The sequence below is a fragment of the Musca domestica genome, unplaced genomic scaffold (assembly GCF_030504385.1).
Source record: "Musca domestica strain aabys unplaced genomic scaffold, Musca_domestica.polishedcontigs.V.1.1 32, whole genome shotgun sequence".
Classification (NCBI taxonomy): domain Eukaryota; kingdom Metazoa; phylum Arthropoda; class Insecta; order Diptera; family Muscidae; genus Musca; species Musca domestica.
Window position 1 is genome coordinate 7,564,582 of NW_026712311.1, and position 15,842 is coordinate 7,580,423.

At 35.8% G+C, this 15,842-nt stretch overlaps 1 protein-coding gene across 1 annotated transcript; it reads right to left on the minus strand.

Annotated features, from left to right (window-relative positions):
* Positions 1-13,222: 13,222 nt before the first annotated feature.
* LOC131803682 (uncharacterized) lies at positions 13,223-14,437 on the minus strand. Its single transcript, XM_059125172.1, has 3 exons — positions 14,310-14,437; positions 14,070-14,219; positions 13,223-13,490 (listed from the first exon to the last, which is right to left on the minus strand). The coding sequence occupies exons 1-3, from the start codon at positions 14,359-14,361 to the stop codon at positions 13,282-13,284; spliced, it is 411 nt and encodes a 136-aa protein (XP_058981155.1). The 5' UTR covers positions 14,362-14,437; the 3' UTR covers positions 13,223-13,281.
* Between the last annotated feature and the right edge of the window lie 1,405 nt (positions 14,438-15,842).

Consider the following 15,842-nt stretch of genomic DNA (forward strand, 5'->3'; position numbering starts at 1 on the left):
AATAACCGGCATAATAAGCATACTATTCTAATGAAAAAGATATGGGCCGGTACTCATTACAATAAATGAGAAGGATCTGAACTTTCTATATCAGAAAGATAATATATTCATTAAGAAACATGTAAAAAACGACAATAAATTTGGCTGGTCCGAACTTCAAAATTTGACTTGTCCAAATCAGCTATTCTCAAGATTCCTAAAATTTAGATGTTCCTTTAAATGGGAGCTATACATGTATTAAAATACAGGGTTGCCCATATTCGACGTACCCATGACTTTTTGGGCCCATTCCAATCGACGAGGCTTGTCCGCAGGCAACATTCTTTGCGTCATTTGAATTTTGTACGGGAAGAAATGCAAATCAATGCGAATAATCTGTTTTAAAGTGGACCGAGCCATGCCCAACTGCTGAGAACGGCGTTTTTGGGTTGTTCTTGGGGACCTCTCAACACTGGCTCGTACGGCAGCGATATTCTTGGCCGATCGCCTTAATCGACTTTTATATAGCCTCTTCGGATTAGAAAGAGCCTTACCAGTCGAAAATTTTTCGGATAAACGCTTAATGGTGTTCTTAGAAGGCGCACTTCTCACATTTTTTTTCACAATTGACTTCTTCTGTTGAATGTAAATTTCAACTATTTCAGAGCCCTCGCGTGGCGTGTATTGGTTCATAGTAAAAATCTGCTTGGACTTCTGCTTCAAACGCGGTATGTCATTAAGCGATGTGACATCTCTGCCAGATGGGTCCGTCGAATATGAGCAACCCTGTATTTCATTAAGAGGAGTTAGTCTACTTACAAAAAAACAAATTTTCAAATTATAGCTGACTTGGTTGAAAATTAGAGGCCAACAATTTTTAAAAACTGTAACGTGTTTTTCTCGTCAGCTAAAGTAAGCTTAGTCGTAGCCAGGGTCTTCATAAGCACCCACTAATTTTTATGAAATGAGTAAAATTGTTCCTTTTCAGGGGGTAAAAAATATTGATTTAAATGCTAGATTACATACAACTCGGGTTTAATTGCGAATATGTGTATTGAACCCATTTCGTTCCGATATATAATTTTTATTTTTGTTTTTGAAAAATTTTCTGTTTTTTTTTATTTAATTCGACCTTTATTTCAAATTATTTCAAGAGTAAATTTAATAAAAAAATACTTTTTAATGATAATTTGGGACCACTGATGTAAAAATTTAATAAAAATAATATGCGATTTTTCGTTTTCCAAGAAACCAGTGTTTGATATTTCGAACAGTCTAGTTTACACATGTGTAAATAAGCATATAAAAATATGGATTTCGGAAATATACCCCTATCATCGAGGGAGTTTTTATACGCTCCACCATAGTATTGAGGGTATATTAAGTTTGTCATTCCCTTTGTAACACCTCAAAATATACATTTTAGACCTCACAAAGTATATATGTTCTTGATCAGCATAAAATTCTATGTCGATTTAGCTATGTCCGTCTGTGGAAATCGCTCTAGCTTCCGAATGAAACGAAGTAGGTTGATAAAATTTTACTCAAATTTATATAATGTCTGCAGGATTTGGTATTGAAAATGTGCCATGTAGGTCCACGTTTTGGTATAGCCTCCATATAACGGAACCTCCGTATATTCGGTAATTTAATGATTTTAGCGACATTATTCACCAGTATTATTTCAAATTTGGTATTTTATGTTTATAATGGATACTACAGCCTAAGACAAAAGATTGTGCAGGGCCACGTCCTTGTATAGCCCCAACATAGCGGTATCTCCCTATATTTGGTATTTTGATGATTCTAGCGACATTGTTCATCGGAATTGCTTCGTAATGGATACTACAGTCTAGTCAAAATATTGTCTTTCCAGGTCCACGTCTTCGTATAGCCCCCATATAACGGTACCTCCCGATATTCGGTATTTTGATGATTTAAGCGACATTATTCACCGGAATTGGTTCAAATTTGGTATTCGAAGTTCATAATGGGTACTACAGCCTAGGACAGAAAATTGTCTGTGCAGGTCCACGTCTTCGTATAGATCCTAATATAACGGCTACATTCAGAATTTAAGATTTTAACATAATTTTTAACGGAAAATTGCCGAATTCGTTCCAAATGGTGGAGGGTATTAAAAGTTCGGCCCGACCGAACTTACAGATTCGGTTTCTCTTTCGATTTGAAGATAAACTCTGATAAATGTAAATCGGGTGTCCGTGCATTGCGCGATGTTTTTAGGGTTGCATATGATTGGATGATAATCGCAACTCTGATGAATGGACGTCGAGTATCCATGGATTACGATGAAGGTCTTCGGTTTGCAGACGATTTAAAGGTAATCCGGATATCTGATAAATGGTTTTCGATCATCGAGACCGCGATGATATCTTCGGATTGAAGACGATTTCGCTTTTTGACCTGTAGACGATTTGAACGATAATCGGAACTGCGACGAATGGTCGTCGGGGAACACTATATTACAGATGTTCCAAGAATAATTGGGAATTCTGGCTGTAGATAATTTCACTGTTCGGTTTAAATATTTGCCGCCGTAGGGTTTATAATCGGCGAATGGTCGTCAGGGACCATGGTGATGACTCTCGGGTTGTAAATGATTTTTCTGTTCGGGTTGTAGACGATTTTGTCGCAAGGGTTTTGATCGGTAACTCTGGTCAGGGTCCAAGATGATGAAATGATTTTGCTGGTCTGTGGTCGGGGACCACGATGATGATGCTAGGGTTGTAAATGATTTTGTTGATCGGGTTGTAGATGATTTGCTGCTTGGGTAATAATCTGGAACTCTAGTCACAAACCACGGTGATGACGTTCGGGCCATAGATGATTCCGCTGCCGGGTTGTAGACGATTTTGTCGCAAGGGTTATGATCGGTAACTCTGGTCGGTGACCACGATGATGATGCTAGGGTTGTAGATGATTTTGCTGATCGGATTGTAGACGTTTTCGCTGCTTGGGTAACAATCGGGAACTCTGGTCGGAAACCACGGTGATGACGCTCGGGCTATACATGATTTCGCTTGCAGGTTGTAGACGATTTCGTCGCAAAGATTATGATCGGTAACTGTGCTAGGGCTTTAAATGATTATTCTGATCGGGTTTTGCTGCTCGGGTTATAATCGGGAACTCTGGTAAAAGGTTTTTATCTCACAGGTGTTGGGGTCGTTTTACGAGGAGTAGATGGTCGAGAACTCGTATCGGTGCTCGGAGGTTTGTTAGTCGGGCGATACTAAAGTCTACGACTACCTCTACGTTACTAGTCTAAATGTCTGTTGGGACAAGGAGCCCGAAGTCTAAGTGTCAATGTATTATAAGCCATTTAGGTTAATAAGAGCCTGCCACAAAAAAAGATATTCCCAGCTTACAATTCTTGTTAGTCGGAAGTCAGTAAATTATTTGAAATCACTACGTATACCACCATAGCCAAGTGAATGAGAATTATTTCTCATGTGTTGTTATGATTATAAAAGTAAATGAGTGGCTATTCCTCGATAAGTGGTGTAATCATTGCTTATGGTGGTAGAGTTCTTTGTCGGCATATTGTGTCGCTGAAGGTCGGTTAGGAAATAACTGCTGTTAAGTATCCTTTGTTATTGCTATTGTTAGCTTGTTCCTATTATGTACCTGATAGATTCTGTAACGTTACAATACCGAAAATCAGAAGGGATCGTAATGTGGGGCCAATACTAAAAAGTGGACCTACATTGAATATATTTGCGAGGAGTTCAGCTGCCCACTGAAGAACCGAATTATCAATCAACAGACAGTCTACAATTTGTGTGTTTGGAAGGAATGTAAACATACATCTTCCAGAGTAGCCCCCACTGTCATAGCCGATTTGATTATACTTATACTATATACCTTCTGTTGACATAGAGATGCTTCGAATCTTGGGTTCCATTTAGATTCCACTGTGGAAAATTGTAAGACAAAATTTTCTTTCAGTAAATTCGACATAGGCTTCGTTTACGGGACAAATTATAGAGGGCCCCTGCATCCTCCCCCTACCGCCCTGCATAGCCAGCATATTATGCTTAAATTGACATGTATCGCTAGTGCTGATGCTGTTGCTGGTAATGGTGATGGTCGCAATGGGGTTCTTTACACAAGCATTTATACACTTGTACACACACACGCACACTGACTCACTCACTCTCGCGCTCCGCACATCTAATGGACAACAGAAACTGCGACAGAAATGACAAATAACAGACAGTAACTGTCATTTAATGCCACCAACTTTCACACTTTAACTTTATTATGGATGCACCCAAACACACGCACACACCGATATACATTGCATAAGCTCCCCGAACCCCCAGTGGATAGCTGGCATAGGGGAGGAATATATTGCATAACCTAAAAGGGGACTGCATCATAAAGAACAAACATGGAAGTGAACGCAAATGGCTAACCGGAGGCCATAGCTAGACCGACGGACCAGCCATGTGTCTATGCTGCAACCGAACAGCTGTCAAATATTATTATGATGCCCGATCATGTTGGTTTTAAGCCACCGAGGCTGGCTATGGCCAGCATTAATGCCTGATGCAGCAGCAGTGTCATTCATTGATTGGTCGGCCTACCAGCCACCCAACTCTGAGGGCTCCCATTCCATTGCCTTGTCTCTGAGTTTGCATAAAATAGGATGGATATTTTGATGGACGAAACAACCATCTAAACTTTGTTAAAGTGAAATTCATCAATTGTTTGTTTGTTTGTATTTCCAGAAATTGTTTCCAATTAAAGTTTTAACTCGCACATGGGTGATGGTCGCTTCTGCCCAGCTCTCGACTCCTGCGGCTGCTGCTGTCAGAATTTCAACACCAAAATTCTGTTTGCCATGGACAAATTTAAGAGACCAGCTGCCACTGAAATTATCACGTTTGACAGATTGACAGCAAACGCCAAAGAACACAAAAGGCTGTATAGAATGCATTTTGCCCCGACCTGAAATCTCGTCCTTTTTGTCCTTTCTTCTCATTGAATAGGTTTGTCGTCCAGCAGTTCGCTGTGTGCGAGAGAGCAGCTGCAAATGCAAAGCAACGAAAATTAAACTAATTTTTAAATTGCATTCAAGGATTTTGAAATGGCGGAGGTCATTTGAGGGCTTTGGAAGTATCGATATATTAATGAAACGAAAGTCTCTCAGATTTGAGGGTCATGAAAATACTGGTAAATTGAGCATGAGCTTTATCCGTATTATATGGATAGAAGGGAAAACATAATTCATATTAACCAAAAATGTATCCAAAATGGCATAGAAAATACAGGGTGAGACTGCTGTGAGACAGGTGAACTACTGTCATTTCTAAGCCACTCTTCCGACAGCTGTTAAAATTTTTCCAGTGACAGCTCATTATATTGTTTACAACCGTAGAAAATCATTCTGGTCAGAATTTTCCATAAAAAAATCACTCGTGATGGAATTCAAGCGTGATAGTGTGATTTCTTTATATTTGGCTGAAAACCACAAGTGACTATCGGTAGAGCACTTCAGCTTTTAAATATAAATAAAATTTTTTGTGTCTCGTACCATCGCTCGTTACCGTGATACTGGTAGCGTAGCCCGACGTCAAGGAAGTGGACGGAAGAAAACAGCAACATCAGCAGAAATGGTTCGAAAAGTAAAGAAGCGACTTGAACGAAACCCGTGTCGCAGTGGCCGAAAAATGGCTTGTGACCTGAGCATATCGCAATATTCCATTCTGTAAATATTGAAAAATCAGCTCGGGGTAAAGCCATTGAAATCCCAAAAAGTGCAAGAACTTACAACGCAACAGAAAGAAAGTAGACTCAAAGGAGCTAAAGAGTGGTTTCGCTTGGCCGAAAGTGGTTAACTGCCGAATTTGGTTTTCTCCGATGAGAAGACATTCGTTGTTCAGAATGATCGTGTTTACTTGCCAAAGACGTCAGCTGAAAATGTGCACCTTCGGTTGGCCACCAGAACTCAAGCGCCGGCCATGGTGATGGTGTGGGCCGCCATAATAGCTGATGGTCGCTCTCCGTTCGTATTAATCGACCGTGGCATCAGAATAAATGCCGAATATTATCGCGAAAATATTATGGAGGTTGTATTAAAACCTTGGACACGCAAACATTTTGGCTGCAGACCTTGGACATTCCAACAGGACTCAGCACCATCGCACAAGAATGGTTACAAAATGAGGTTCCTCGCTTCATTTCCAGCGCACAATGGCCACCAAAATCTACGGATACCAATCCGTTGGACTATTGTGTCAGGAGTATTTTGGAAAGCAAGGTTGGCACTAAAAAATACCAAAGTGTCGATCACCTTAAGCAAGCGCTTCGCCGGGAATGGTCCAAAATACCGCAGCGTGTAACGGTTTCATTGGCCGTTTGAAGGTCATAATTCGTGTCAAAGATGACCAATTCGGACAAATCTAAACTCATTCTAAAATTTGATGCTATTTCCGGTATTTTTTGCTTTCATTCAATAAAATTTAAAAAAAATGTAAAAATTATGGCATGTGACTTTGTTGCAGTTTTTTTATATCACCCTGTACATTATCCACGTTATCCAATGGAGGTATATACTTTATACACTTTTTCCAAACTCGGTATATACTTAATACATGTCATCCGAACTCGGACTATACTTTATACACGTTCTCCAAAGTCGGTATATACTTTATCCACGTTCTCCAAAGTCGGTATATACTTAATACATGTCATCCGAACTCGGAATATACTTTATCCACGTTCTCCAAAGTCGGTATACACTTCATCCACGTTCTCCAAAGTCGGTATATACTTTATCCATGTTCTCCAAAGTCGGTATATACTTTATCCACGTTCTCCAAAGTCGGAATATACTTTATCCACGTTCTCCAAAGTCGGTATATACTTTATCCATGTTCTCCAAAGTCGGTATATACTTTATCCACGTTCTCCAAAGTCGGTATATACTTCATCCACGTTCTCCAAAGTCGGTATATACTTTATCCACGTTCTCCAAAGTCGGTATATACTCTATCCACGTTCTCCAAAGTCGGTATATACCTTATCCACGTTCTCCAAAGTCGGTATATACTTTATCCACGTTATCCAAACTCAGAAAATACTTTATCCAAGCTCTATATATACTTTATCCACGTTCTCCAAAGTCGGTATATACTTTATCCACGTTCCCCAAAGTCGGAATATACATTATCCACGTTCTCCAAAGACGGTATATACTTTATCCACGTTATCCAAACTTAGCATATACTTTATTCACGCTATTCAAACTCAATGTATATACTCTATTCACGTTATCCAAATTCGGTATATACTTTATACCACGATATCCAAATACCGTGTGTTCTTTATCCACGTTATCCAAAGGGTTATAAAAGATATTCACATTATCCAAAATTATAAAAACTTTATCCACGTTATCCAATCACAATAAAAGCTTTATCTACATTTTCCAAATGAGGTGTTAACTTTATCCATATTATCTAAATACGGTATAAACTTGATTCACCTTATCCAGATGAGGAATACAGATTATCCACGTTATCCAGATGAGGAATACAGATTATCCACGTTATCCAGATGAGGTATACATTTTATCCACGTTATCCAAATGGGGTATGAAGTTTATCCAGGTTGTGTATATAGAGTATAAATCCAATCCATGTTATCCAAATAAAAAATAAACTTCATACGCGTGATGTTAACTCTATTGATGTTATCCAAATGAGTTGTAAAAAATGTCCATATTTATCCACGTTATCCAAATGAGGTATAAACCTTAACCACGTTATCCAAATGGCATATACACTTTTTCCACGTTATCAAAATGGGTTCTACACTTTATCCACGCTATCCAAATAATACAAATCTTTATCCATATTATTCAAATGAGGTATCCTCGTTATCCAAATAATACAAAACTTTATCCATCCATTATCCATCTTCTCCAAATTTGTATAAACTTTATCAAATGTGATAAAAGTGGTATAAATATGACAAAAATGTTATGTAAATGAGTTATGTCCATTTTCATATTATACTAATATGACTTTGGATGATTAGATGTTATACGAAGTAATCCATGCTCTCATGATTATCCCAAATTCAAAAATTAATCTTGATTGAAAAACCAAAGATTTCTCTTTACCTAAACATTCTTTGGATTTTACATTTAAAATAAAAATTAGCAACCGAACTGACTATGTCTCTTAGCAACACATCTGGCTCGTACCTATAGCTTATCCAATTTCCCATAAATTGATGCATATCATGCATTTAGATAAACGCAAATTTTGAAATCTATCAATTAATTAAATTTTTATAAGAAGCATATATTTCAAAATTTCTCCCATAAAATTTAAAATCAACAACGCAAGGATATGGCCAGCTATACCAGTACACAAAGCAATCCCTTTGACAACAACAATGACAAATGGCTAACTTTCAATTTGATTGCCAGATATGCATCAATGTTTACCCTCTTTTAAGGAAAGACACGTATCATCTACGTGTATCCAAACTGGTGTAGCCAAATCGTCTGTTTGAAGGATATTCTGTTGTCCACCACTCTCTCATGGCTCTGGTATCGTTTATATGAGGAATGGATATTTTTCAAAATATTTCAATGGGAGTTTTTCTACAAGTTACATTTATTAATGTATGGCGTAGTTATATTTGAAATCTGATACCATGTTTTGAATACTGCCATCATTACTGGTTATGCAGTCATCAGCCTGGATGGTGTTCCTTGTAGTTTCTAATGGTTTTGGCCAACTTATGACAAAGTTTCTAGACAATTTGTGAGTGGCATAGCCACATAACTTCCATGTTTTGTTTTTTTGCTCAAATCTGTATGAGCAATTGAAATTGCTCATATATTCCGAAAAAAATATCAATAACAACTTATGGTTTTAGTTAAAGAATACAAGTGTGGTCAAGATTAATATACGTATCTTTCAAAATCTCCATATACAAGGGAGGACTTCATTTAAAATACACCTTAAATATTTTTCAACTACTCCCCCTTTCTCTACGATTTGATTCACATTTAGCCACGAGAAGTCAAAACATATCTATCCGGTATCTTGTACCTAAAGCCATCCATTCATATAACACTACATCCAAAAACAAGGTGAATCTTGAGGCTCTCTATTTGCCGTATGTTGTTCCCGGCAAAATACCATTTAAATCAATTGAAAAGCTTTGGCAGAGCAGAAGTCTGCCGAACACCAAACACCATAAGCCTTAAACTTAATTAATTGATCGATGATGGTCTTTTTGAAAAATTGATGCAGCTAACACATGCAGCAGCCTATAAAACAAAAGAACGGGGGAAAGGACGAGCGTAACAAACACGTTGTGCTGTTTGGAAAATGAAAGGAAGAGGAAGTGCGTTTTAAAATGAAATGCACTGCTACAAAGAGTTGTAAAAGGACCTAGTAAAAATGCGGTAGGTGTATGTGCCACTTTCAGAATTACAAGTAATGACCTCCACATACTTTGCATTACTTGGGGACAAAATGTAATGAGAAATACATACTCCCTGCATTATCAGTAATAATTAAAAGTAGTAATTAAAAATACCAAATATCGGGAGGTAAAATTAAATGTAGGCTTTCAGGAAAAAGTGAACCTATATAGGCATTTTGCTACCAGAGATTTTAAATTTTGTTTACTATGCCCCAAGCCATATGGCTAGAGAGGATATATATCATTTGATACGACCAAAACGTGCCTCATCGAAATAACGATAGCCCCAAAATCTCTTTGGACCAAATCCGTTTCAGAACATTTGGAGACGATCGGTCGGTCCGTCTATCTGTCTGGCTGGTGCGCCCATAACTCTCGAAGGGAGTATCCCATTTGGTACATCATAATATTATTATCAAACTTAGATTGAGTTCGGAGATGGGCAATAACGATCCACTCCTTCTGGTACAACCCTACACAAAAGGTCGAAATTTAAAAAAAAAATATTTTTCTGCACAGGATGATCAGATTTTGCTGCAACACTGCAAATTTTAATATTTCTATCAATGCTATGTCAGTTGCGAAAATTGACAATATAGGTCCACTCCATCTATCAGCACAAGATTTTTTATAAAGATCTAACCATTCCTTCTGGTACCTCCCATACATGGGCCAAAATTTTAAATAACCAAAACTATCATAAACAACCGAAATAAAAATCCGGTTTTCATCAAATTTCACACAATCTATTACTTTTACTAACACAAGATCTGCTGTAAAAATGGATTATATCGGTCCTCTCCTTCTGGTACCTTCCCCATAAAGCGTCAAAATTTTAAATATCCATGAAGCTCATAAAACGCGAAATTAACATCCAATTCCATTCAGACTTGGCACATCTCAATATTTCCATTAACACAAGATCTGTTATAAAGATGGTGGAGATCGGACCATTTCTTTTGGTACCTCCCCCACAAAGGGTCTATGTTTTGAATAACCAAAACGATTATAAATTCCAAATTCAAATTCCACACATCACAATATTTTTATTAGATGGTACACTACTTCCGTTACCTCCACTATAAAGGGTAAAAATTTTTAATAACCATGAAGCTCCTAAAACTCGAAATTAACATTCGATTCCCCTCACTTGGCACATCTCAATATTCCATCAACACAAAATCTGTTATAAAGATGGTAGAGATCGGACCATTTCTCCTGGTACGTCTCCCATATAGGGTTCAAGATTTTTGAAAAACAAAACGCTCAAAGAAAGGAAGATAAGCATCCAACTCTCTTCAAATTTCACACATCCAAATATTTTTGCTAACACAAGGTCTGTTGTGAAGATGAGATATATCTGCCAACCCCTTCGCGATATTTGTATCATATTTATTTAGGTTCGATACGAAATGGACAATACTGGAACCTACTCCATATAGGGTCAACAGTTTGAATAATCATAACAGAAGTAAAAATATATTTAAATAATCGAACATTGGCTGAGGGTATACATCTGTCGGCAAAACCGACTGATACCGAAAACCGAAAACGAGCAAATGCAATATTCTGAAAAAATCCTTAAATCACTAATATTTTCAAAAAACAATGAACTTTAAAAGATTTGATAGATAGATTTGAATATACTTAAAAAATGTGCGATTCAGACACTAATACACGGTTATTCTCCAAGGCCTTCCTCTAGGTATAATACATTCTTTCCGAAAAATTCTTTAAAAAAATCCATGTTTGTTTCTCTGAAAGTTCTTCAAAGAAATCTACGATTATAGGCCTTTAAAAAAATTGAAAATCCAAGCGTAAAAAGTCATTATATATTTTTAGTCATATTTAGATTTTCAATCTCGATATGCAATACAAACTGCATTTAAAAACCACAAAAGAATATTCCAATATTATACAGACGTAATATGAATATGCCTTATATTATAAGCGAATGGATCTATCGACTACATCTATTACCTCACTCCAAAAGTCCAATTGTCTAAAGGAATTTTCGTGTTTAAAACTTCAAAATCATTTAATTATTTGATTCAAAAATATAATTAATTTTATTAATGAGAAATTGCAACTTTTTCTACAAACGATAAAACTCTTTGACACATAAATTCCATAAATTCTTACAACTGCCCTGGTTACAATACCCCGGTTTGATGAATTGTTGCAATAACAAACCACATTTAATATCTTATCTCTTTGCATTAAAAAACAAACCTCCACAGTTCAAAATTACCTTGTGTCACATTATTTTTATTGATTTTGTTGTCGGCGCGAAATATTGATCCCAATTAATATAAATAGCAAATTGTAGGCCTTATCGATCATGTGTCCAATTCTTAAGAACATATTGACAAGTGAATTCTTCTAATTGGAGCATTGACCGTGGTTGTATCAAGATACAAATAGGTTAGTACTGACAATATTTTCAGCTCATGGAGGTTAAGGTTTGAAAATCAAGAAAAATAAAGGAGTGCTAAAACCATAGTTTAAATTTTTTATTCAACTAGAATTGCAAATTGCTAAGAAAACAGCTGATTCTTTAGGAATTTGAAGCTAGATTCATCGACATGCGAATATATGGATGGCTACATCAAATAATGGGCATACACTTAACATCTTCTGCAGTAAAGATTTATTATATCTACTTAGAACCTGAAGGTTTCAATATATATCTTGTGTTAGTAGAAATAATGGGATGTGTGAAATATAAAAAGAACTGGATGCTGATTTCGGATTTTATGATCGTTTTGGTTTTTCAAAAAGTTAACCCTTTGTAGGGCAGGGACCAGAAGGATTGGACCGATCTCTACCATCTTTATAACAGATCTTGGACTAATGGAATGGAATCGGATGTAAGTTTCACGTTTTATAAGCTTCATGGAATTTTTGACCCCTTTTGGGGGAGGTACCAGAAGGGGTTGACCGATATATCTCATCTTCAGAACAGATCTTGTGTTAGTAGAAATAATAGGATGTATGAAATATGAAGAGAACAGAATGCCTATTACGAATATTATAATCGTTTTGGTTATTCAAAAATTTGAGGCTTTGTGATGCGGATACCAGAAGGAATGGCCCGATATCTACCAACTTTATAACAGATCTTGTGTTGATAGAAATATTGAGATGTGCCAAGTTTAAATGGAATCGGATATTAATTTCGCATTTTATGAGCTTCTGGATATTCAAAACTTAGACCCTTTGAGGGGGAGGTACTTGATGGAGTGGACCGATATTTTCTATTTTCGCACCTGACCTAGCACTGATACAAATATTGGGATTTGCAAAGTTGGAGCAAAATCGGATTTTCCTTTCTCTGTCTGTGCAGTAAAATATTCTTTTGGGGGTCAGAAGGGGTCCATCTCCGGTCGGACATCGCTAGATCGACTTCAAATATCCTGAAACGAATTTGGTCGATGAGGCACATTTTGGCTGAGGGTATAAAAAGTGTATGACTATGACCGAAATAGCTCTTGCAAAGAAAAAATAAAATTCGCACAAAAATTTTATATCAGATAGTCTCCCAAAAAATTACAAAAATTCCGCAAAAAAAATTCTGATAATCTTTTGTTGTTGCAAAATGGTCAGGCTTAATCCCTTTATTGTTGTTTTTATAAAAACAACGTTTGTTTATTAGTGGAGAACGATGGCAATGTTTTCCAGGGGGTAAGGCAGGGATATGATAATCTTTAAAAAAAATCTAACCCAAATATTCCATTACAATTTTTTTAAAAAATCCACAATTATATTGAGATTCTAGTAGGGTATATTATATATTTTACAATTTTTTGGTTTTATGTTAAACAGTAACTTTTAATATAAAAATAATTTTGCCACAAACAAAACACCAATCATAACTGCAGCACTCGCAGAGATTGTTCCAACCGAATTGCGATCATTGCACAAATCCTCGGAACAAACATTACAGGTCTTCTGCACCCAGTGGGGATTTGAGGGAGGAGTATCACACGTAATGGCGTTTGTGAGAATGCAACCACGGACATCGGAGACTACCTTGCCGCCTGGAAAAATTAAAAAGAAAACATTTAATATTTATTTATTTATTTATTTTTTATTTTATTTATTTATTTATTTTTTTTTTTTGATAAAAGATACAAATTTAATGATCTAAAATTGCCTTGAGAAGGCAAATCTCAAAGAAATATATATTTATTTTCGCATATAAGAGACATTTAATATTTTAAAAAATTTAAAAAAAATTTTAAATAATTTAGATAAAAAATATTCCTCTTTCAAGACAAATATAATGATCTATAATTGCCTTAAGAACCCAAATCTCAATATATATATATTTATTTTAAATATTAACGTATTTAAAATATTAACAAAAATGGTTAGGGGTTCTTATTTATTTCAAAAAAAAAAATAAATAAAAAAATATCGTTTTCAATATTTATACATGTATGTTTTATGTGTCTACATGTGTATTATTTATAAACAAAATTATTACTGCGGTTTTAATATACTTGACATTGAATCTATTTTGAACTGAGTCATTTAATATTTGTTTTTAATTTCGTTGATTCTGAAGAGAATTGCATTTTGAAAAAAAAAAGAAACGAATAAAATTAAAAACTTACCTGATGTATAAACACCAACATAGCATGAAAACTTTGTCGACTTTGTAATTTGGTAGATATTCAGCAGGGCATTGGTGTGATTACATTCCACGGTGGAGGCATTTTTGCAGGAATACTCATCGCGACAATCGTAACATTTTAGGGAGTTTGCTATAAATAAAAAATAATTAAAAAAAAATAAAAATAATTTTAAAAACAAAATTTTTTCAGCAAGACGTGTATCTATCAGTTATAACTTACCCATCTGCAGGAGAGCACCAAGCACCGAACACAGAATCACTAGTTTGTACATTTTGAATGGAATTTTTTCTAAACTTTTTCACTTGTTTTTGCTTTTTTTCAATTTTTTACTTGTAACTTCTGAACGTCTTGCTCTAATCGAAGGTATTGATTGTTTGATACTGGAAGCTGTTTGAATATGCATTTTATACCTAAGCTCACTTTGCCTTGAGGCCTCTAACTTAGCATTGCAAACAAAGTTAGTTTTATTTTTACCTCTTTAGCGGTGAAATTTCCGAGCAAAAAATCCATTGATGCATTGATAGGAAAATTCGTAATGTGGTTTAATTTGATTTTCATTGGCTGCATGAAATAATAATAATAATAACAACACGGAATTGCCCATTTAAGATTTATAAACATAAATCAATTCATGAATCGTGGGTAATGTTGAGACCACTTCACATCTTTCCCACCATGGATGGAAAATACGAGGTCTCATTGGCTCATCAATGCCCAGAAAAAATAGCCAGGACTATAAACTTGCAATTTGGCATACAAAATTTCAAGTTGGTGGGGTTTTTGAAAATTCATACCAAATGATACTAAAAAAAATACGAAAACTCATATTTTGGCCTGAATATAAAAATATTGAGCCTATAGTCTTTAAATTTAGCGTATATGTTATTATTGATACGAGGAATCAGATAAGAGAGTAAACAAGTTGAAAAGTATCAGTCGGCTTTGCCGACCGAAGAAATGGGCCAATATTGTCCATTTCGTATGGGACCTAAATAAATATGATATGAATATCGTGACGTGCCAGATTTGAACTATATGGGTTACTTCCATCACTTTATATGAGATATGTGGTAATTTTTTTGAAAATTTCAAAATGCGTGTGAGGTGCCAGATGTAGTCGGACAAAGTATTCCATTTCCCTATTTCATCTAATACAGATAAAATATAGGTATGGCCAAAATTGCAAGAAAATCGGAACTTTTACCCTTTGTGAGGGAGGTACCAGAAGAAATGGTCAGATCTCTACCATCTTTACGGAATATATTGAGATATGCCATTGTGATATATTGTGTTTACGGAAATATTGAGTTGTGCCAAGTCTGAATGGAATCGGATGTTAATTTCACGTTTTATAAGCTTATTGGATATTCAAAATTTCGACCTTTTGTGGGGAAGGTACCAGAAGGAGTGAACCCATATATTCCATATTAGCACCAGATCTTGTGTTTGTTAAAATATTAGGATGTGTAAAATTTGAAGAAAATCAGATTTGTACATCACATTTTATAAGAGTTACAATTATTCAAAATTTTGAACCTTTGTGAAAGATGCACTTGATGGACTGAACCCATATTATTTGTACCTGACCTAGAACTGACACAAATATTAGGATTTGCATAGTTGGAGCAAAATCGTATTATTTCTTCTCTTTCTGTGCAGAAAATATTTTTTTTGAAATTTTCGACCTTTTGTGGGGAGGTACTTGATAGAATAAATCAATATTGTCCATCCTGACCTAGCGCTGACGAAAAT